Source organism: Lepisma saccharinum, chromosome 24 (assembly GCF_977018435.1).
Source record: "Lepisma saccharinum chromosome 24, izLepSacc3.1, whole genome shotgun sequence".
Classification (NCBI taxonomy): Eukaryota; Metazoa; Arthropoda; class Insecta; order Zygentoma; family Lepismatidae; genus Lepisma; species Lepisma saccharinum.
In genome coordinates, this window is record NC_139252.1 from 49784990 (window position 1) to 49806404 (window position 21415).

At 37.7% G+C, this 21415-nt stretch overlaps 2 protein-coding genes across 4 annotated transcripts; one reads left to right on the forward strand and one right to left on the reverse strand.

Annotated features, from left to right (window-relative positions):
* Positions 1 to 1244: 1244 nt before the first annotated feature.
* On the forward strand, positions 1245 to 17515 carry mRpS7 (mitochondrial ribosomal protein S7). Of its 2 annotated transcripts, none has more exons than XM_083110991.1 (6): positions 1245 to 1450; positions 9127 to 9294; positions 11938 to 12001; positions 15080 to 15247; positions 15633 to 15770; positions 16849 to 17515. In XM_083110991.1, exons 2-6 carry the CDS (start codon positions 9200 to 9202, stop codon positions 16927 to 16929), a joined length of 546 nt encoding a protein of 181 aa, XP_082967117.1. In that variant the 5' UTR covers positions 1245 to 1450; positions 9127 to 9199; the 3' UTR covers positions 16930 to 17515. The 2 variants fall into 2 exon arrangements, with proteins under 2 accessions (XP_082967117.1, XP_082967116.1); XM_083110990.1 differs by lacking the exon at positions 1245 to 1450 and adding an exon at positions 1630 to 1822.
* Positions 17516 to 18434: 919 nt separating this feature from the next.
* LOC145978025 (transmembrane protein 186) lies at positions 18435 to 21324 on the reverse strand. Of its 2 annotated transcripts, none has more exons than XM_083110408.1 (2): positions 20662 to 20747; positions 18435 to 19440 (listed from the first exon to the last, which is right to left on the reverse strand). In XM_083110408.1, the coding sequence occupies exons 1-2, from the start codon at positions 20711 to 20713 to the stop codon at positions 18773 to 18775; spliced, it is 720 nt and encodes a 239-aa protein (XP_082966534.1). In that variant the 5' UTR covers positions 20714 to 20747; the 3' UTR covers positions 18435 to 18772. The 2 variants fall into 2 exon arrangements, 1 of the variants encoding a protein (XP_082966534.1); XR_014440647.1 differs by lacking the exon at positions 20662 to 20747 and adding an exon at positions 21152 to 21324 and having other exon boundaries at positions 19302 to 19440.
* Between the last annotated feature and the right edge of the window lie 91 nt (positions 21325 to 21415).

The following is a 21415-nucleotide window of genomic DNA, read 5'->3' on the forward strand; positions in this document are numbered from 1 at the left end:
ATACTTTTCTCATATTGCCCGAACATTTTGACAATATATTATTGGGTTCTTAGAATTTTCACCCGAGTAAACTTTTATTGTGTTCTCGATTCTCTGGTAATGGTTTTAAATACTGATAAGTTAAATCTAATGATACAATGTTGCATGGTAAATGGCAATATTCACATTAGAGAGACGATCTAATTGGAACAACTGCTTCAAGTGGTAATAACTGTAGTGGTGCAACAGCCTAGAAGGGCCAGGCCCTGCGTACTGACTGCTGGTCTCACTGCCACATGTCTCGGCAGAGGTGGGCGACCATCCAACCAGATGGTGTGGTCAGCATTATGAACTCCCAGTCGCCGTTGGTTTCCATGAAGGCCTTACACTACTCTTTTGTAGCTCCCCAATTTCCCCATGGTGGTGTGTGACCTGTGCTTGAAGTAGGAAGGGAAATATGGATGGATTCCATTCGTCCCAAGTTAAGAAACTCCACTAGGATAATTTATGTAAGAACCCCTCTCCCCACACATACAAATTGCTGCATTGTCTTCATGTTAATCCAACAAGCATCACCCAGGGAGGAATTTGCAATTTTAGCACTGATGTTAACCTCAGATAAATCATCGTGACTAATTATTTCATGAGTATAAGTAGTAGCATAGAAATTACAGAAGGGTCTGGTATTGTAAATTCTTGCCCTGATTAGTTCTGGAATACTACCAAAATAACATAAATAGTGCATGCCATAAATAAATAAGAACTAAACATGGTGTGTAATTGCTCCTATGTTCTTGATATTCACCCAACAATTGATGGCTCAAAGGTCCAATTAGGTAGTTAATTAATATTATTTTGTTGAAAAGAATGGTCCCTAATAATATTGATAATTATTATATATAAATATATATGATTAGGTAATTTATTTTCTTGAACGTACTATGATTACATGGTGTAATAAAAGCACTCATAGAATACTGGCTAGATTCTATGTATCTGTTATCTGCAGTGAGTTGTGTGTAGGAGGGAGAGGTGTGCAAAGCACCAGAATAAGCACAATTTAATACTTGTGTGTAGGAGGGAGAGGTGTGCAAAGCACCAGAATAAGCACAATTTAATACTTAATTTTAAATTTGGAGAACAGGAAAAAACCAATCCTGTGTAATTGGGGTATTAATGTTCGCTAAGATTCACGGAATTTCGTATGTAGGTAAATGTGGCCCTTTCTTTCTTTCAATCCAATTTTCACACATGTTTTCCTATGGGCCATAGAGATAAGTACTCGTGATATAACATTTCAGACCATTTTATTTTGTCGCGCCTCTGGTTATGCCTACTTTTCCGTGAAGATATACATAAAATAAACGGCGTTGAATTACAAATGTAATTTTTCCAGGAGAACTACAAGTACAAAATCGATGTATAAATAATATAAATGTTTTATTCCGTGTGACCGATGGAGCTAATTAAGGTAATTATTTTTCAACTTTCTCTATTGCCTTTGAATTCACATTAGCTCACTGTTATTTATTTTCATTAGTTGCAAACATTTATGTGGAACACAGTAATTTTCATATGCACAGTGAAATTACGCTGTAGAAAGGAAATAAGAAAGATTATCACGGAGCAAAGTTGTAGGAATATTATTGCAGCACTCGTGGAGTGCATCATCCTCTGCCACCTGATGGTGTGATGTGTTATTATTGGTCATTTCACAAAAGTTCAAAATAAAACACAATTATTTATAGTTTTAGTGATTAACTACAGCAATAATGCTTACGTTGCGGCACTTACTCAGTCGTCAATTACAAACAAAACATGTGTGCGGAATTCTACATGTTCCGTAAGTTTCACAATATCGTTTAAGTACATTATTGTAATTTAGGGGCATAGTTTTGTATATAATTCAGATCGGTAAAAATCTTATCTTCCCCGTACACCTATAAATTCTTCGTTTTGTCAATTTTGGACATTTGTACTTACCTATCTGCAAGTTTGGGCAAATATGCGATATAGCCCGAACGGATTTCTTCAAATTTACTTACTGAAATCAGTTTCTATAGCATTGTCGAAGTTCTTCGACGTATTTTCTTTCGCGGCAACTGAAAACTTCACCATAGAATGCTGCAGAACAAGAAATAATCACTTTTTATGTAAGGAACCTGCATTTTCTGTAAAGCGACAACATTTTGCCGTTGTTTCCATTATGTACCTGCAGATGGCGCGAGCGTCGAAAGTCACACGGTTTCGGCAGTGTTTCCAAACGTGCCTTTTTTTTACGAGAATTTTTTTTCTTTTAACTATGCTTACGTAACCTAACCTAACCTTGCCGGAAATGGTTTTTGGGGCTATCGTGAATGGTTTTTGGGGCTATCCATCAATGGTTTGTGGGGCTATCGTGAATGGTTTGTTGGGGCTATCCGTCAATGGTTTGTGATGACATAATAAACACGAAAGTAGGTATTTTTCGGTTAAGAAGGTTGAAACACCTCATACCCACCCCAAATCGACAAAACACAAGCACGACGTGCGATGATCCATGACGAGTGCATGCCATATTGTCTGTTACCCAAGCAGAACAAGGAAGACAAATAATGACTTAATATGAAAAGTTGATACTATTTTATGGAAAAAGGCACCTCAAAGAATCTTCCGCAATGCAGAATAGGCAAGTATAAATGCTAAAATGAATGAAATAAACGAGTGAGAGGTGTTCGGGCTATATCGCATAATTACCTCTACATGTTCCGTAAGTTTCACAATATCGTTTCAGTACGTTATTGTAATTTAGGGGAATAGTTCTGTATATAATTCAGATCGGTAAAAATCTGATATTCCCTGGACACCTATAAATTCTTCGTTTTGTCAATTTTTGACATTTGTACTTACCTATCTGCAAGTTTTATCTATTATATTAAACAAACGAACTGTGTTATAATTTTCTGATGCTACAGAATAACCGCATTATGTTCTTAGACGGGAGAGTAGCATACACTGAACCTCGCCTTCTGAATAAAGATATTATTATTATTACTTTGTTTGGTACTACTTTACTATAGGGGTGACACTATAAATAATTTATTTCACACTTTTTACATTGTTAACGTAGTATTCTGGAATGCGGAACATTTCTTTAGGTGAAATAATGAATTTCTAACAAAAATAATGTCTATTTCTTACATTTACGAGTACTTACTGTTTCTCATTATTTCGATTCTGTAACATACATTATGACGATAGCATACTGGTTCATCACGCATTGTGATAGTGTTTTGTCGATTTATGCAGTGTTGCAACCTTGTTCACCGGAAAATACCTACTTTCGTGCCCGGATTTGAAATTATGCTACTACCTTGCAAACCATTGATGTTAGCCCCACAAACCATTTCCCGTATGGTTAGGTTAGGCAAGAATAGTTAAAAAAAAAAATTAAAAATACTCGACACAACTAGATATTGTTGTAAGGTTTTTCAAAAAATTGTGCACACTATGCATTTAAAACCCTTGAATAAAACAAAATGTTCGCATGAAACATTGTCCATCCCTGATTTTTCAATACGTTTACATGTTTTGCAGAGCGATGGGTATGCAGAAGTAGTTGTCAGTAGAGGGCAGAAATTCACTTCCATAGGCCTTTTGTTTATTCTCTGAAATTTCATGTAAGAGTCACACCACTCCACATCAAGTCAACACACTGTTTCAGATTGATCTTGGTCATGGTTCTGCCTGTGTAATGATTTTTTTTAAGTTGAAGAATGCATCTAGAATAATGAAAATGAATGTGGAATAACTTTAAGGCTCAGGTTCCTATTGTGAAGTTCTGATATCCTCATGATGTGGAACCTCCCTGATTGTGTAACGGTAATGGTGTCGCCTTGTAAGCAAAGGTGTGCTGGAGGCTCTTAGTAGTTCGGATTCAAATTTGAACTAGTTGAGTCCTGGTTAGTCTGTCTGAGCATAAAGTGGACTTCAAACAAACTTTGTCAACATGACACACAGGTTTTGTACATATTCTATACATATTGAGGTATGACTGAAGATGACTGGACCCCTCTCCAATTTTCTTCATATTTGGCATACTTACTAATTGAGGCCTGCTAATGACGAATCTGAAGTTAAAATTTGTCGGAAACGTCTAGAAATTACAAAATAATAGCGAACCATTAACGCTAGCCCCACGAACCATTGGCGCTAGCCCCATGAACCATTGATGTGTGGTTAGGTTAGTTTCTGTTAGGTTAGGCAAACAGTTAAAATTTCGTGTCGTGGTAGTATCAGGATCTAGAAATTTCAAAATAATTGCGAACCATTGATGCTAGCCCCACAAACCATTGACGTGTGGTTAGGTTAGGCAAACATAGTTAAAATTTGGTGTCATGGTTGTATCAGGAATATATATATTTGCTTGTAAAACAAAAAAAAAAATGTGAAAATCGATAGTTTCCATTCTGAAAACTAACGCCTTATTTTAGCTTATTTTGCAATTTCTAGATGTTTCCGACAACTTTTAACTTCAGATTCGTGATTAGGAGTCCTCAATTAGTGAGTATGCCAAATATGAAGAAAACCGGAGAGGGGGTCCGGTCATCTTCAGTCGTTCCCATATTGATAAGTATATACTGAACAAGTTTTCCAATTATTTACTTCATCTTTGTGCAGAATGATTTTTCCTCTCATTCGTACCTTCTGTGCATAAGTTAAATGGGTCATGTTTGGTGCTGTTAGTATTATAGAATCATGGAACTATATGGTTCGAGCAGTACTACCAGGTGTGCCGGTTAATAATTCCTAATTGATCTAAAAGAAAACAAGTGTATCTGGGGAGAAAGGTAACAAATGCTTTATTCAAAGTATTCACCATCACTAGCTATATATTGTGCCCATCTGTCCATCAAATTGTGGATGCCATTCCAGAAAAATCGTTCACATTTTGAGGTGATCTAGTCAGCAAGCCATTCGTAATTCTTGAAGTGTTGCTGGGAAAGTGAGTGAGACATCGATGAAAACAAGTGGTAGTCCGAAGGGGCTAAGTCTGGTGAGTATGGCGGGTGGGTCAAGAATTCCCAGCCAAGTGCAGAAATGGTGTTTCTGACACCTTTCGCTGTGTGTGATGAGGCGTTGTCGTGCTGCAAAATCACTTTTCCGTGTTTTGTTGCCCAATCTGGGTGCTTTTTGATCAATGCATGGTTCAAATTGATGAGTTGTTGACAGTAGCGAACGGCATTCACCGTTTCACCTGGTTTCAGAAGCTCATGGTACACCACACCCTTCTGATCCCACCAAATGCACAGCATTGTCTTCCTTCCGAAGCGATTTGGTTTTGCGGTCGATGTTGAAGGTTGTCCTGGGTCAACCCATGACTTTTTGCATTTTGGGTTCTCGAAGTAGATCCATTTTTCATCCCCAGTCACTATCCCATGCAAGAAAGACTTTCTTTCATGCCGAGAAAGCAACACTTCACACACCGTTTTTCCATTTGTCTATCATTTAGATGATGTGGGACCCATTTTCCTGCCTTCTGGATCTTTCCCATGGCATGAAGACAATCAGATATGGTTTGGCGACCAACATTTAACTTCTCTGCCAGTTGTTGTTGCGTTTGCGTATCGTCTTCATCCAACAGCACTTACAATTCGGCGTCTTGGAATTTTTTCGGCTGGCCCAGGCAATCTTTGTCTTTCAAGTCGAAATCACCACTTTTGAATCGTCAAAACCAATGCACACACGTGTCTTGCATTAGGACATTGTCACCGTACGTTTCCACAAGGATACGATGGCTTTCACTCGCGGTTTTCTTTTGATTGAACAAGAAAAGCAGGACGTGCTGCACATGCTCCTTTTTTGGTTTGAAAGTCAACATGTTTCCCACACAAACCCAATATCACGATCACTCGCACTCTGTTGCACATCCACGGTGTTTTGACAGGTACTGTCTTGGCAACACACTGACGTAACAGTTGAGACTGTGCACCAACCCTTGCTTCCAGCGACGAAATTAAGAATTATTAACCGGCACACCTGGTGTTTACATATTATGATTCAGGTAAAATGCACAAAATAGTTTGCATTTCAGACTTATTTTCATAAATGTTTTCAGTATTACAAATATGTTTGTGTACTCCTGTGTATCGTGATATTATCAGTATTATAATCAGACCTTGGGTCAAACTTGTATTTTGGTAAAACATAAATCAACACTATAGTCCTGTTCTTTCTCTAGGGTTGCACAGCAAAGGAGTAGATTTCATTTTGCCCATATTCCTATTGTAAATTCCAATATCACCATGATACACATGTATATTCCTTGTGAATCAAATTTTATGCATGTTTGTGAGGATATACTGAGGAGGTTTACTAATTCTTGCTGCATTTTTTGTGCAGAACTTTTTTTTTTAACCCCTTGTAAATCTTTATATGAGTAGGTGGTACTATTATAGTATGGGTGAGACACCTATAAATCATATATTTCACACTTTTTTACATTGCTAACATACTATTTTGGAATGCGGAACATTTCTTAAGGTGAAATAATGCATTTCTAACTAAGATAATGTCTATTTCTTACATTAAGGAGTACTTGTTATTTCGATTCTGTAACACATTATGGCGGGCGATAGTGTACTGGTTCAGCACACACGTTGTGCGAGTGTTTGTCGATTTATGCAGTGTTCCAACCTCGTTCACTGGAAAATACATACTTTCGTGCCCGGATTTGAAATTATGCTAATATGTCGCAAACCATTGACGTTTGCCTCACAAACCATCGACGTTAGCCCCAAAAACCACTTTCCGTAAGGTTAGGTTAAGTTAGGTTAGGTAAGCATAGTTGAAAAAATAATTAAAAATACTCGACACGTCATGTTCTAGTGAAAACACGGCGAGTTTGAAACACTGACTATGGGGTTACATCATCTTAACACACGGAGCATTGTGCTCTCGTGCAGAAAGCAAATGGCGGTAGCAGAAACAGCGTGTGGGACAGATATTTTCGCAGAAAACAACATGTATTCGCATTAAAATGGATCAAAACTACATTCACGAACTTCCACAACGCTACAGAAAATGATTTCCGTAAGTTCTTTCTCCAGTATCAGTCTCCCCTATACTATAATGTTACCTGAGTAGGTTAGGCAGGTCAGGATTTGGTGCTTGTAACATGATAGGGCCACCAAAGTAGCATAATTTGAGTATTGCACTTGACATAAGATCCAACACTGACCAGATTTTGTATTCACACATTCTCTCAACCTTTGTTTTCTGACCATGGTGAAATTTATGACCTGTTCATAATAATGCTAGGCATGTGCAATGTATGTGGGCAACTAACATATACACTGATGAATGTTACAGAAACAAAACAATTTCCTTTATGGTTCTTGTGTAGCTACTTCGGTAATTATGCGGTATCGCCCGAACCTCTCACCCGTTTATTTCGTTAATTTTAGCATTGATACTTACCTATTCTGCAGTGTGGAAGATTCTTTAAGGTGAAGTTATGCCTTTTTCCATAAAATGGTGTCAACTTTTCATACTAGGAGTCATTATTTGTCTTCCTTGTTTCGCTTGTGTAGCAGACAATGTGGCGTGCACTCATCAAGGATCATCACGTGTTGTGCTTGTGTTTTGTCGATTTGCAGGACTTGACTAGCATTGTCGATGATCAGTGGTTATGCAGTGTTGCAACCTTCTTCATAAAAAAATGCCGACTTTCGTGTTACTGATTTTGTATTTTTTTTTCAGGTTCAAAAACCCTACAAACCATGCAAGGATAGCCCAACGAACCATTCATAAATAGCCCCACAAACCATGCAAGGTTATGTTAGGTTCCGTTAGGTTAGGCAAACATAGTTAAAATTGTTATGTTCTTGGAAAACAATGGTGTGGTTAGAAACAATGACCGGGGGTTACATCATCGAACGCACACAACATTTGATTCACGTAGTGGAAGGACATAGAGGCAACAGCTTTCGTGTATTGGAGAGACATTAATCTTCAAAAATACATGATTTACTGGCAAAATAAATTAAGCGATGGGAAAAAACACTTCCACAACCTTTCAAAAGTGTACGGAAAGTCAGTTCGGTAAGTACTTTCTCCTGTAAAAATGAAGAAATCCATTTGGGCGATACTGCATATTTACCGCTACTTCTCCTAGCATGCAAGTTGGTGAACAAAAATAATATAAAAATTCGGTAACATTATAGTATAGGGGTGAGGGATTTCTTCAAATTTACAGGAGAAAGTACTTACGGAAATCATTTTCTGTAGCGTTGTGGAAGTTCGTGAATGTAGTTTTGATCCATTTTAATGTGAATGCATGTTGTTTTCTGTGAAAATCTCTGTCCGACATGCTGTTTCTGCTGCCGCCATTTGCTTTCTGCATGAGAGCACAATGTTCCGTGTGTTAAGATGACGTAACTCCATAGTCAGTGTTTCAAATTCACCGTGTTTTCACTAGAACATGACGTGTCGAGTATTTTTTTTTTTTTTTTACTATGCTTGCCTAACCTAACTTAACCTAACCTTACAGAAAATGGTTTTTGGGGCTAACGTGAATGTTTTGTGAGGCTAACGTCAATGGTTTGCGAGGTATTAGCATAATTTCAAATCCGGGCACGAAAGTAGGTATTTTCCAGTGAACGAGGTTGCAACACTGCGTAAATCGACAAAACACTCGCACAACCAGTACGCTATCGCCTGCCATAATGTGTTACAGAATGGAAATAACAAGTAACAGTAAGTACTTGTAAATGTAAGAAATAGACATTATCTTAGTTAGAAATGCATTATTTCACCTTAGGAAATGTTCCGCATTCCAAAATAGTACGTTAGCAATGTAAAAAAAATGTGAAATATATGATTTATAGGTGTCACCCCCATACTATAATAGTACCAAAAATTCTTCACATAATTGCTCACATGTTGCATATATGCATTCTTAAATTCTTCTGTACAACTTGCAAAAATCATTATGTAGCATTGAATGATGCTATAAAATTTTCCTGGATTTTACATTTTTTCACCTTGGTCCTCTGAAGTATGTAAAATGGAGGTTCCATCGTACAGTCAGTACCATGATCCTTCATTTATAAGCACTGTGTATATTTCTCTCCTGGATACTATAATTGTTACTCATATTACTTGCAGGTCTGAACGGTATAGCACATATGCCCCACACTTTGTTGAGCCTGTTTTCAGGAAGGAAGAACAAGAACAGCTGATGGAGATGGGAGAATTCCAGAAATTCACTCATTATCCAGTGAAGGCTGCAAGAAACGACGAAACATGCTCAGTATATCATGATGAAATGCTCAGGTATTTTATAGGTTTTTGGGATTTCTGCCTCATTGAATGATGCATTACGCACATTTTCTTTTTATTTATTCAAAACTAAAGTTACATCTGGGTAACTTTCAACTGTTACCACCATTTTTCTAATGTATTTGCTGTTACAGAAGGATTTTTTTTTGTTCTAAGAATGTAGTGGATATTTTCCCTTGAAGTGCACTATAAATGCTAACCAATGCCCCCTATACGCTTTCATGGCATGGTGCAAAGCACAGGGGAGCACTTTACTTCTTTTTTTTTAATTCTGACCAAGGCAGTATTTATTGTAATAACACACTATAAACTAGGGCTGAGCTGATACCGATACAGATACTTGAAAATTGCAATAATTAATCAATCTACAAAGAAATTTGCTTTAGAATATTCCATAATTAAATCATAATATTAAAATATATGTGTAATCACAAAATACAGTTTTTCATGCAAAATTGTTACAAAATAAGAATAAAGTTCGAATTTTGCATAATTTCCAAGATAAGTAGGCTCTGCAGAAGAGTTGCGCAGCATTTTTGCGGACCCTGTGAAAGACCAATATCTATGAAAAGTGTCAGTTGGTATTGGTAGATGAATTCCAACCGATACCACTGGTATTGGCTCATTGGTATCAGCTCAGCCCTACTATAAACATAACCTTTACACCCTTTAACAGGGTCATCTTCAGACAAAGATTCAAACTATAATGAAACCGAGATCCAACCAGAAGATTAATGCACACACTAATCTGAGATGTTTCCTATCATAAATTCCTAAGTGTGTTGTCTCCTGACAGGTACCTGGCACCATACCCTTATCAATTCCTCCACATCTGAATGTGGACAGATTCCTTATCTCCTGGTCTTCTTCCCTTTCTCTGTTTTTTCCTTCTTTCCACTCTTCTTCCATTGTTCGTTGATCTCAAGCCTCCATTCCAGTTTATTCCTTTATATAACATTATAACTAGGGCCCGGAACTTTATGTCCTATAAAACTGTAAAATATGTATGTAATTATGTCATAAAAATTTAAAAATATGTCAGAAAAAAGGTAGAAATATTCCCAGTAAAACAAAAAATATGCACAACAGTACTTTCGAATTTCTCATAATACGGGATTCAGTATCTTCCAGGGAAGATCGACTAGGGTGGGGTGGAGTATTAAATGAAGTCAGAATCCCGCACAACAATGAGGAACATTTTCCCTCAATAATGTTTGCATGGCTATATAATTATCGGCGGGATAAAAAATGGGGGATATTATTCTTCTATTTTTAGTTTGTAAGAAAAGACTGCATCTGCTTTTAAATTCTTCGTTCGTAATTTCCTTATCCTGGCATCGATAATATGAACTATCAGTTGCACTAAATTTACGAAGAAAAATTATAAAATAGAAATATGTCTTATTACGAGAAAATTGAAGAAATATGTTGTAAAAATGCGAAATAATAGAAATATGTCTTATTACAAGAAAATTGAAGAAATATGTTGTAAAAACGTGAAATTGGTAAAATATGTCAAAATATGCTTTATCGAGTTGGTCTATTTTGGCTGATTTTCATCAGATATGTAAAGATCTCACTCCAGTACAAGATCCGATCCCCCCCCCCAAAAATATGTTATAACATAAAGTCCCGGGCCCTAATTATAATGTTCAATCAAACAACATTGTAGTGTGACAATAATCGTAGAAACATAAAATGTCAGCCTAGGTAGTTTAAGCCTATAATCATCTGTTGCATTTTCAGATATGACTGTGTATTGGTAAGCATTTCCACATATGACTATGTTCACTTAATTTTCAATTACTTCACTGTCCATATTTGAGGGCCCGCTACCATAGACAAATGACGGAAATACGTGTATTAATAGGGTTCGAGTATATTACACTCATTCAAGTGTTTTTTCGCTCGAGCGGAAGACCTACAAAATTGATGAGTCATCCATGTTATTCATTGAAATTTACTTGTAAGGGCCAACTTTCCATCCCAGCCGAAAATTGCTTGCATCTGCACAGTCTTGGGCTATGTATGCAAGATCTTTCAAGTTCTAGCCACCAATAACCAATTTTTTTGAACAAAGTACAAGAAACATGTGTCTGTGAGAAATCAAGATAGAAACTCACATTTGAAAGCAGTGACTGCTGTTTGAACAGAATATGATATTTCATGGTTGGGTGTGGTAATGTTTCATATTTCTGCATTGCTGTTTGTGTTGTCTGAATAATTTCAACAGACTGTTGCCTTCATTAACGCAGATTGCATCATCTATGAAGAAGATGCCTAGCATTTGTTTAGAACTTTACAAAACTTTAGCTGCACAGAACAAAAGATGTTCTTATGCAAGCAGTGTTAGTTCTGGTGGGTTTTTTTATGATGTGCATGAATAATGTGAATGCTCTTAACATTGCATTTGAATTTCGAGTTTTTCGGAATTTTCATGTTACCTAATCACTGTTAGCACACAAGTTGCAATACTCTTCTTTCAGCTACCACTATGATTTTCTACCACTTTCTAAATTACATGATTGAAACACCACTGTTGAAACCATTAAGGTACATATTGTAATTTGTGTATCAATGAAGTTAGCATTCCAATGCTTTGTTAATAATATTTTTTCTCTCCATTACTTTATATAGGAAGTTTACAAATCACATCATGAAGAAGGGCAACAAAGAACTTGCAAGGGATTTACTGGACAGGGTAATTTACATTCTTTGTATCTAGTGATCACATTTTTTGCTTTATATACTGATGAAGGAATTGGGAGCATAAAGTTAGAAACATTAATTTGCCTCAAACATCGCTCTGAAGCTCGCAAGTTGAACGCTCATTCACCCCACATTCCACCGGATGCAGAGCCGAGCAACAAGAACTTTCCACTTGGCTCTGCACAGTCAGCAAGGCAACGGCCCTCGCCAGCGGTGAGTGCATCTCCACTGTAAATTTCCATCTGCATCCAGGGATACCCCAGGTGCACAGTGGAGGTGCAAAGTCCACCAACCTATGACTCAAATCCAATGTATAAAACCCCTGGAGACGGTAAATCGATCTCTCACTTCGCTCCAATATCACCACCAAACTGAGCGACGAGAAGAGGACGACGGCCTGCTGAGAGATCGCGACACTACGAGGCGGCAACAAGCGAGAAGTTCATAAGCAGTCCGGATTAAGCCAGCCGAAGAATCTGCAGTTCATTTACAATCAAGTCGCCGAATTGCCTGCCGTCTCTTATCGTCATCTTCGATCTCTCAAGCGGGCACCTGTTACCGTCGCCGACGCCAGAAGCCGAGGGCCAGATCTACAGCAAGGGGTGAGTAGCGTTCAACATCACAGGCTCCCAATAATCCTTCATCAGCTTCCTTAAGGGTAGAGGTGGTTAGCCAAGTCAAACTTAAGACCTATCGTATTTATCTGAGCTACGTCCCGGCGTGACTCGATCCCGTACCTTACCTGACATCACGCTACATGGTGGAGGTGCGGGGCAATTAATAGTGGAGGCTAAGGAGAGAATCTGGTCAAGAGAACGGTCTAGCTCTTCGTGAAGAATAATTGGATTTGTTCATGCGAATTTAGGGAGGGGGAATTTTTATGCACTTATTCACAAGAAATGAAAGATAGTGAGCGGAAGAGAAAATTTAAAAGTGGGGGTTTTATAATACGAAGTGTATTATCGAAAAAGAAGAATTTCTAGGGTTGCTGCTGTGTGCGGCGGGGATTTTAAATTATGGGGTTTTAAGTGACGTAAAAAAAAAAATTGCAAATGCACGGAGTGGAGCCGGATTACCCGACGTCACGCTACAATACATACTCTCCTACTGCATTTTGTAGTGTTTTATGTTAGTTGTAGCAACGAGATTAAGAAACAGACATGCTGGAAGATTCATGTTCTAGCTTGGACTCAAACCCAAAAATCTCCTAAGGTGCAATCGTGAGTCAAACACCCAGTATTCTTGAATACCAAAACGACTTGGAATCACATGATACACAAAGATAGATACATATTTAAAAAAAAGTAAAGTGCTCCCCTGTGCATAGCACCATGCCATGAAGGCGTATAGGGGGTGTGGGAGTAACGCCCCACAATTTCTTGATCCGGTCGTGAGTGGGGGTGATGTGATCAGCATCACGCTCCTGACTGCCTTTACCCCCCAGGGTTTCCCCCAGGTACCCATGTTATTCGACGCTGGGTGGGTGCCGGGGCCGCTTCCATCGTTAGAAAAGTTCCCGGATTTGAACTGGCTGGTGATCAAACCCGGGACCTTTAACATGGTAGTCAGACGTATTACTGACTGAGCCACCGTGGCCTATTTCATGATAACTGAATTTTATAATTTGATATCTCATATCAAATTATAGTTACAGATGTAAAATAAAAAATTGATACATTACCATGTATTATTGATGTAATTTTTTGTGCATTTTATATTAGGGTGTATATCTTAATTTATATCTGGATAATTCAGGTGCCTTTATTGTTAGAGGAGTGGGTTTAATTATTTCAATCCTTAACTAGATATGGGAAAATCGGTCATGTAAGTAGGTACATGTGATTTGGTTTATTTTACTTTTCTTTTCTTCCCCTTTTGGCTTATTGCAAAAGACGAGGCTGCGTTATGAATACTATGAAATGGATGAATGGATATACACAAAGAACATCCGATGCACAGCCTGGGATTTAAATCTGGTACCCCTAGCTTCATAGAATGCTGTGCTAACCACTCTGCCCCAAGGGTCAGCAGGCATAGTTAAATGTATGCATGGTGTTTGGCGTCTTACTGCATTAACTTTTTAACATGTAACATAATCGCAATGATGATGATGATTCTATAAAGTTAGTGAAGTGGCACTCGCAAAGAAACACCCATGCACAGACTGAGAGTTGACCCTGTGGCATTGTTCTCTGTCTGTGCAGACATGTAATTCTCCTGACAGTTCATTTTTGTGAGCACCACGCTCGCACGTATACCAACTGTGTAACCATTTCTTTTTTACACATTTCAATTCTGTGTGCACTGAATTCGTGTTGTATCACTGTTTTCTGCTTTAATTCTTTGGTAATTATTTTATTTGACTTAATTCACCTATTACTGTCATTATTTCTGGCTAAATGAACAACGGCAGTTAGGAGCATTGCTTGCTGAACCGAGTGATGACAAAAAGAGAAGCCAGGGCAGGGTGTTTGATGCTCAGGGCACAGATAATAATGTTGTTAATGAGTGATTGAAAAGCGAAAATGATAGCAACACGGATCATACTCCTTGTGAAGATGAGCCTATTTTTACGTGTTTTTTTCCCTCAATATATTGGGCAGGATGCAGCTATGAAGTAGAATGTACATGTCTTTTGTCAACATGTAATTAATTATTGAATTTATTACTAATGTTGTGCAAATTAGTTAACTCAAAAGTAAATTCCAAATAAATTTTTTTTTTTTGTGTTGTCAATGATAATTTGTCTCTCACATTAGATAATCAGTAATATTGCAATACAAGAATATCATTTTGTTGTTATGTAATAAATAAGATAAATTTTAACATGTAAGTGATGTATGTTAGGCAATATATATATTTATAAACTATTTTTAATGTGATAAATGTAAAACTATATTAAAAGAATACCAAAAAACAATGAAATTCATAAGCGAGTGCCACACTCACACATACCAACCATGTTACTCTCAAACACGTATAGCCTACCAACGGAGGGTTAAAATTAGGTTTGAAGACCAGCAATTCTCTTTGCTTCCTGTGTATTGATCAGTATCTGTTCTTTTTACAGACATTTGAAACTATTAAAAGAATCCAGCTGGAAAAGTTCCATAAGGCCAAACCAGAAGAAAAGGAGAACATAGAAATCAATCCTCACTTGATATTCGAGAAAGCAGTTACTAATTGCAAACCCATTCTTCAGCTGACCGCCATTAAGAGAGGAGGTGTCACATATCAGGTAAGCTTGATCAGGATTGATTCTTCAACTAAAGTACTCTTTGATTTCATATCTAAGGTTAAAATCAGATGCAACATGGAATTTAAAATGAGAGTAGTCAGAATCAGTCCATATATTTATATGGGAGCACAAATACGTAATACATTTGAATGGACACAACTTATGTGCTGCCACCTACAGTTTAAGAAGTAATCTCCACTCCACGTAGTCTCTACAACAGAAAATTTCATTCCATAAGATTCATTTGATACAGCTACACTCAACAAACTCTCTGCTGATTGGGTGATGCTATCAAGTCTCCAACTGTCAACCGGCCACAAGGTAGTGGAATGCGTAAGTATTACCAGACAAATCAGAATAATTATATTTTTCCTTTTTCTTACAGGTGCCAATTCCAGTTGCAGACCGAAGATCGACGTACCTTTCCATGAAATGGCTAATAGAGGCAGGCCAAGATAAGGACATGAAGATTCATTTTCCAGACCAGCTGGCAAAGGAGCTGATAGATGCAGCAAAAAAGCAGGTACAGATGAGAGAAGGGTGCTGTACAAGACTAGCCAAGATTCACTGCGTGTGGAGCAGGCCTGCTCATGGCATTGTCTTTCAATATAATATAAAGTGTGTGCAGTATGTACCATTTTTCTCTCTTTGGCACTATGCCTGGAGGTTCACCGGGAGAAGTCAACTAATATTGCTTGGTCCACCCATACAGATTTCTCGTAGTGAATGAATTTGATGGATGAAAGTAAGTCATAATTCTACATGTATAGTTCCCTGTGCACATTGTGCTGTGCCATGAAGGTACATTGGAGTGCAGAGGGTGATCAGCACCATGCGCCGGCTGCATCTATCCTCAGGGACAAGGCTGGAAAAATGCTAATCTTAGGTCACCTTCGTCACAAATTGAACCTGGGTCTCCCACATGACAGACACCCTAGGGGCAGCCTGCACCATGGCTTCTACGTGAAATACTTTTCAATTTCACCACTCCACCTTTTTGTATCCTGTTAGTACAGTAGACTCGCGATTATCCGAGCTAATTGGGACCGAGATTATCTCGGATACGGAAAAACTCGGATAATACGGAGGTAATGTGCTAATAGGTCGTAAATGACAAAACAACACTTAAAACTGTATAGTAATTATTTATTACTAGTACAACATAAATGAGAAGATTACTTTTTCCGCTTAGAATAGGCCTACACAGACTTAAACACCACCGGATACACCGACAGTGTAACAAACACGTGCAGCGCAGACGGTGACTTGACTCCATAAAGAAACAGGGGTTGCGTTATGAAGCACGATGTTTTGCAACCACTCCTCGGTTCACCCAGAGCCTCGGTTAATCGCGAGTCTACTGTATGTTAATAACTAAAACAGTTCCATTCCTTGTTCATGTTTTTCTCGGGATCACTTACAAATTCAATCTTAATGGTCCCAACATAGCAAAATGAAATAAAATGTTCCCCATTTTACATTTACTCAAAAGTTTTTTTGAAAAAACATAGAATTAAGGTTCCACTGTATACATGAGGCATTACTAAACGTTAAACTATGCACTTTAAAAAGGTTTTTAATTTTATTTTATTTTCTGGCAGGGCCGAGTAGTGAAAAGGAAACAAGATTTACACAAACAGTGTGAAGCTAACAGGGCATATGCTCACTACAGATGGAGCTGAAGGACCTTCTTGGTCATAGACATTTGTAAATAATTTACCACGTGCAAGTGTAGTGGTAAATATCAAGCAGCAGGAAATACATTCTCCAGAAATGAATGTGAAGCTTGTGGGATAATAAAAAACAGTAAAGAACCACGACTCCAGTTTTCTTGAGTAAAAGTGTCTTCATGGAGATCTTCATAATGTACTTATTGTGCCCACATGCTTGTTGAAGATAATGTAATAGTTTAGACACTGTGTGACAAGTAAAATGTTTAAAAAAAAAACTACTAGATTGCTTGTTGTTATTATTTCTTGTCCACATCATAGACAATAGCATTGAAATTGCAGCACATCACTAAGAGTGGATGAATTATAGTTTTTTCGTGGGTTATTGCAATGTAAAAATTGAGAAAGCAAATGCATTTTTCTACACAGTGTGTCAGATTACATTAACTATCATGTGTTTTGAGTAAGAATTTATTATTTGAAATTTTGTTTGTTGGGTTTTTGTAAATTTTGTAATTTCTTTTACATCAACTTGTGACCTACGAGGCGTGTCAAGCCATCTTAAAAAATAAAAGGTGTAGCAATGCTGTAGAGAGAATGACCACCCATGTTTTTTTTTGTTTTTTTGATGGATCCCCATTTCATGTAGCTCATTGTCTTTGTGATGATAAATCAACAGTGAAGTTCTGAATCCATGTAGGGATTCGAAGCCCATGACTCCTTGCACCAAAGGGAAGAAAGTTAAGTTACGAACCTTTTACCATGTGAACAACAGACCGGGGAGAAGCAATGTACGCTACTGAGAAAACAGCCCAGTGCACCTGATATTTACAGATTGTCTGTCATTTCAGTTTTGAAGGTTGCATTTATTTCCGATGGTTGGTTTACAAGCAACACATGCTGTCTGTTGCTTTAATCTGAAAGCTTCCTTAGGCTATGCAGGAACTTGTCAAGTCTGCAACCTGATAGATAAAGGCTGCAGTCCGTACACACATTGGAGAGCACCACGTGCAGATCACCAAAAACCAAGTCCCGTATCTCCATTCATTTTCAAGCGAGTTACGCACAGCAGATGTGGGTTGAGTAGGTGTTTACAAATATACACAACTATGAATGAGTAATTATGTCGTTTATGTCAGAAATTACTAAATTGAAAAGTATGTGAGGGAGGAGTTTATTTATGTGAAAAAGGAGCACACACTCTCCACTAGTGGAAACATGATCATAAGCACTTATGTATCCGAAATTTTAATTTCAATTAATCAGCTGTGGAAAAATGTGAAAGGAAGTTGCAGTGTATGTATTATTTGAACAATGCAGATGTGTATTTGTGGAATTTAAGTGTTACACACATTGTACTTCAAGGAAGAGAGGGTAGTATTTGAATGCCTTCCAAAAACATACCTTTACATCTAGTTTTCTCAGTCAATACTCTACAAAATGTGATTTTCAGGTACATATCGCCAGCTGAATAGTGTGTTGTCCTATGTCCATCTGCACTCTTGAGGAAAGCGGATTGAAGTTGAATTTCTATGGATTTCGAATACATTACACAATTTGCGCAAACATTTTATTAATGTTTATAATTCACACCACTTTACAGCCAGATACGTCGCTTTAGAATATGCTGCAATAATATGTACGGAACATGATAGTGTCATCAAGTCGCATCTGACAAAAATTGGAGATACAATAAAACATATTCAGCCGGCGATATAAAGAAATAGAGAGAGACAAAATAAATACTCAATTAAAAGGAGAGTTCCATTTTTCCTTTTGTTTATAACCTATGTAATTTTCAATCTACTATCCTCAGATTCAATAACTTGCTGGCATTCCTACAGAAACTACAGTGTTAATGTAACTCACCAAGAGTATTGGAAAATGCTTTGTAGTCCAGTATCTTACCAAATCTCAAGGTATATCTAAACTTTTCTTTAGTCGAGTATCTCCTGAAATACAAATACACATCGTACGGATCACTTTCTGACTCTGAAATTGGCATCACGTCGCTTACGGGCATTACGACATCTTTCCTTTTCCCCCAGTACGTCAAGTAAGCCACTTTCACCGTACTTTTATCCTCACTCAGATACATGATTCCAACCAAATTGTGGAGCAGCAGTCCCAAAGCATGAAGTGAGGCGCAAGTAATAACACTACATGCGCTAACTACAATGAGACTTGTTGCTGAAACCAGGTCAACTAAATGCAGGACCACCGCGGGAGGCACTAAAACAACGGTGGCCATCGTTTTGTAATACTTAAAACGCTGGAACATTTTAGCCTGGTGGATATATGTGAACCTGTACATCGTTGTGTAGTTTGTTGTAGGTACATCCGAGAGCATTCTTAATGGTACGAAACTAGTTCTGTGGTTTGGATAGTTTTCATTTTGTGTCCATGGTACAAAGGCTCTGCTGTGAAGTGATAGAGGTCTTCTGATGGTCTGGCAAAAATAATGATGCACACTTCTTGCTAGAAATCCCATGGCAGAAGACCTGTTGCTCAAACTCGAGATTCCTGCAAAGAAAACATAATATTGTGTGAACATTTACATAATAATAAAGCAGATTGCACATTTTGTGTTAATAAGTGGAGCCCTGAGCAGCTTGTGCTCTTTTAGTTTTGTTTTGAGCTGTCTGTACTACCAGTATGTTCGCAGGCATCGAACTGAGTAAAGCAGAATGGAATAGTCACATTCATTACACTTTTCAACTTTCATATCTGCCCCTCTGGCTGGACACAAGTAACTGAAAGTATGGTTTTGCTGATATTCTCCATGTAATTGCAAGTTGATGGATTTGCCAATTACTGGTCCTGAATAGCTTGATGCGGTGCTACCAATGCAATGCAAGTTCATGTCTTTTCTCCCTTGAATTTTAGTTTTTATAGCACAGAAACATGTATTTATGTAGCTATGTGCACAAGAATAATTTTTGTAATAGGTTATGTGGAACAGGATATTGGAACTTGGTAAAATTTTAGTATCCGCGAAACGTATTTCTTCAATTTTACAGGAGAAAGTACTTACAGAACTGACTTTCCATACACTTTTGAAAGGTCGTGGAAGTGTTTTTTCCCATTGCTTAATTTATTTCGCCGGTAAATCATGTATTTTTGATGATTAATGTCTCTCCAATACATGAAAGCTGTTGCATCTATGTCCTTCCACCACGTGAACCAAAGGTTGCGTGCGTTCGATGGTGTAACCCCCGGTCAGTGTTTCCAACCACACCATTGTTTTCCAACAACATGACAATTTTAACTGTTTGCCTAACCTAACCTTGCTGTGCATGGTTCATGGGGCTATTTATGAATGGTTTGTGGGGCTATGTGCATGGTTCGTGGGGTTTTCAAACCTGGAAAAAAACACAAAATCAGTAACACGAAAGTAGGTATTTTTCGATGTAGAAGGTTGCTAGTCAAGATTTCTCCACCATATTGCATGTAACACAAGCGAAAACGAACAAACAAGAATTACTCGATATGTCGAGATTATTTAAAAAGTAAAGAAAAAAAACGAAATGGCACCTTCAAGAATCCTTAGCAATGCAGAATATGTAAGTACTAATGTGAAAAAGAAGAAAATAAGGAATTTCAGACATTTCGCGGATAATAAACTCTTAATATTTGGAGAAATGTTGACACAAAAATGGAAGCTATCTCACGCCTAAGAATTACGGGTAACAGTTCGTTATATGAGAGACACTTTTCTTCAAATTTACAGGAGAAACTACTTACGGAAATCAGTTTCTGCAGCATTACCGAAGTTCTTCGAGGTATTTTCTTTCATCTTTCAATCTATTTCAGCCGGAAATCAATTCCCGTTGCTTCAATTTAAGCTAAAACGTAACCACGCCGTTTTTTAATTATGTTTGCCTAACCTAATCTTCTGTGAATGGTTTTTGGGGCTATTCGTGGATGGTTATATGATCCCAAATGGTTTTTGAGCCTATCCGTGAATGGTTTGTGAGGCTCGCACCATGACGTGCGTTCCCTCACTACGAGAAATGGCTTATTTTAGTGTAAAAAATGTTTCTAATCGTGTGAAAACCTTAAAGGCACCTTCAAATATGTTCCGCAATACACAATTGGTAAGTACGAACCATACGAAACAAAATATCCGATTTTAAAGTGTCTCCGATATAACGAACTGATACCGAATTACGAATAAGTTTCCTATCGTTTCGAAGAAACTAAGCATACATATGATGCGAAAAATCAAAATTACCAAAAGCATCATAGAACTCGCACCATACTGTTCAAGCTGTGGTTGAAGCGTCGTCTGCTGCTATACGCGAAACTGTATTGTTTAGTCACCCCACAGTAGAGTACATATTCTTTTTTTTCTTGGTAAATTGAGCTTGCATTCCTCGGAGTTGAACATAAAACACATTGCTTTTGAGTGCATAATAATTTGAAATGATAAAGATGAATAATCTAAGAACTTGTTTTGATAGAAGATCCTCTCGCGAACTGTGATCAATCGACTAAT

Excerpts from the sequence above, each read along its gene's own strand:
- mRpS7 (XM_083110990.1), top strand. The coding sequence starts at position 1,752 with ATGCTTACGTTGCGGCACTTACTCAGTCGTCAATTACAAACAAAACAT. Across the intron at positions 9,295-11,937 it reads TATCATGATGAAATGCTCAG|GAAGTTTACAAATCACATCA; the intron begins GTATTTTATAGG and ends TACTTTATATAG. Across the intron at positions 15,248-15,632 it reads GAGGAGGTGTCACATATCAG|GTGCCAATTCCAGTTGCAGA; the intron begins GTAAGCTTGATC and ends TTTTTCTTACAG.
- LOC145978025 (XM_083110408.1), bottom strand. The coding sequence starts at position 20,713 with ATGAAAGAAAATACCTCGAAGAACTTCGGTAATGCTGCAGAAACTGAT. Across the intron at positions 19,441-20,661 it reads TGCTGCAGAAACTGATTTCC|GAATCTCGAGTTTGAGCAAC; the intron begins GTAAGTAGTTTC and ends TTTTCTTTGCAG.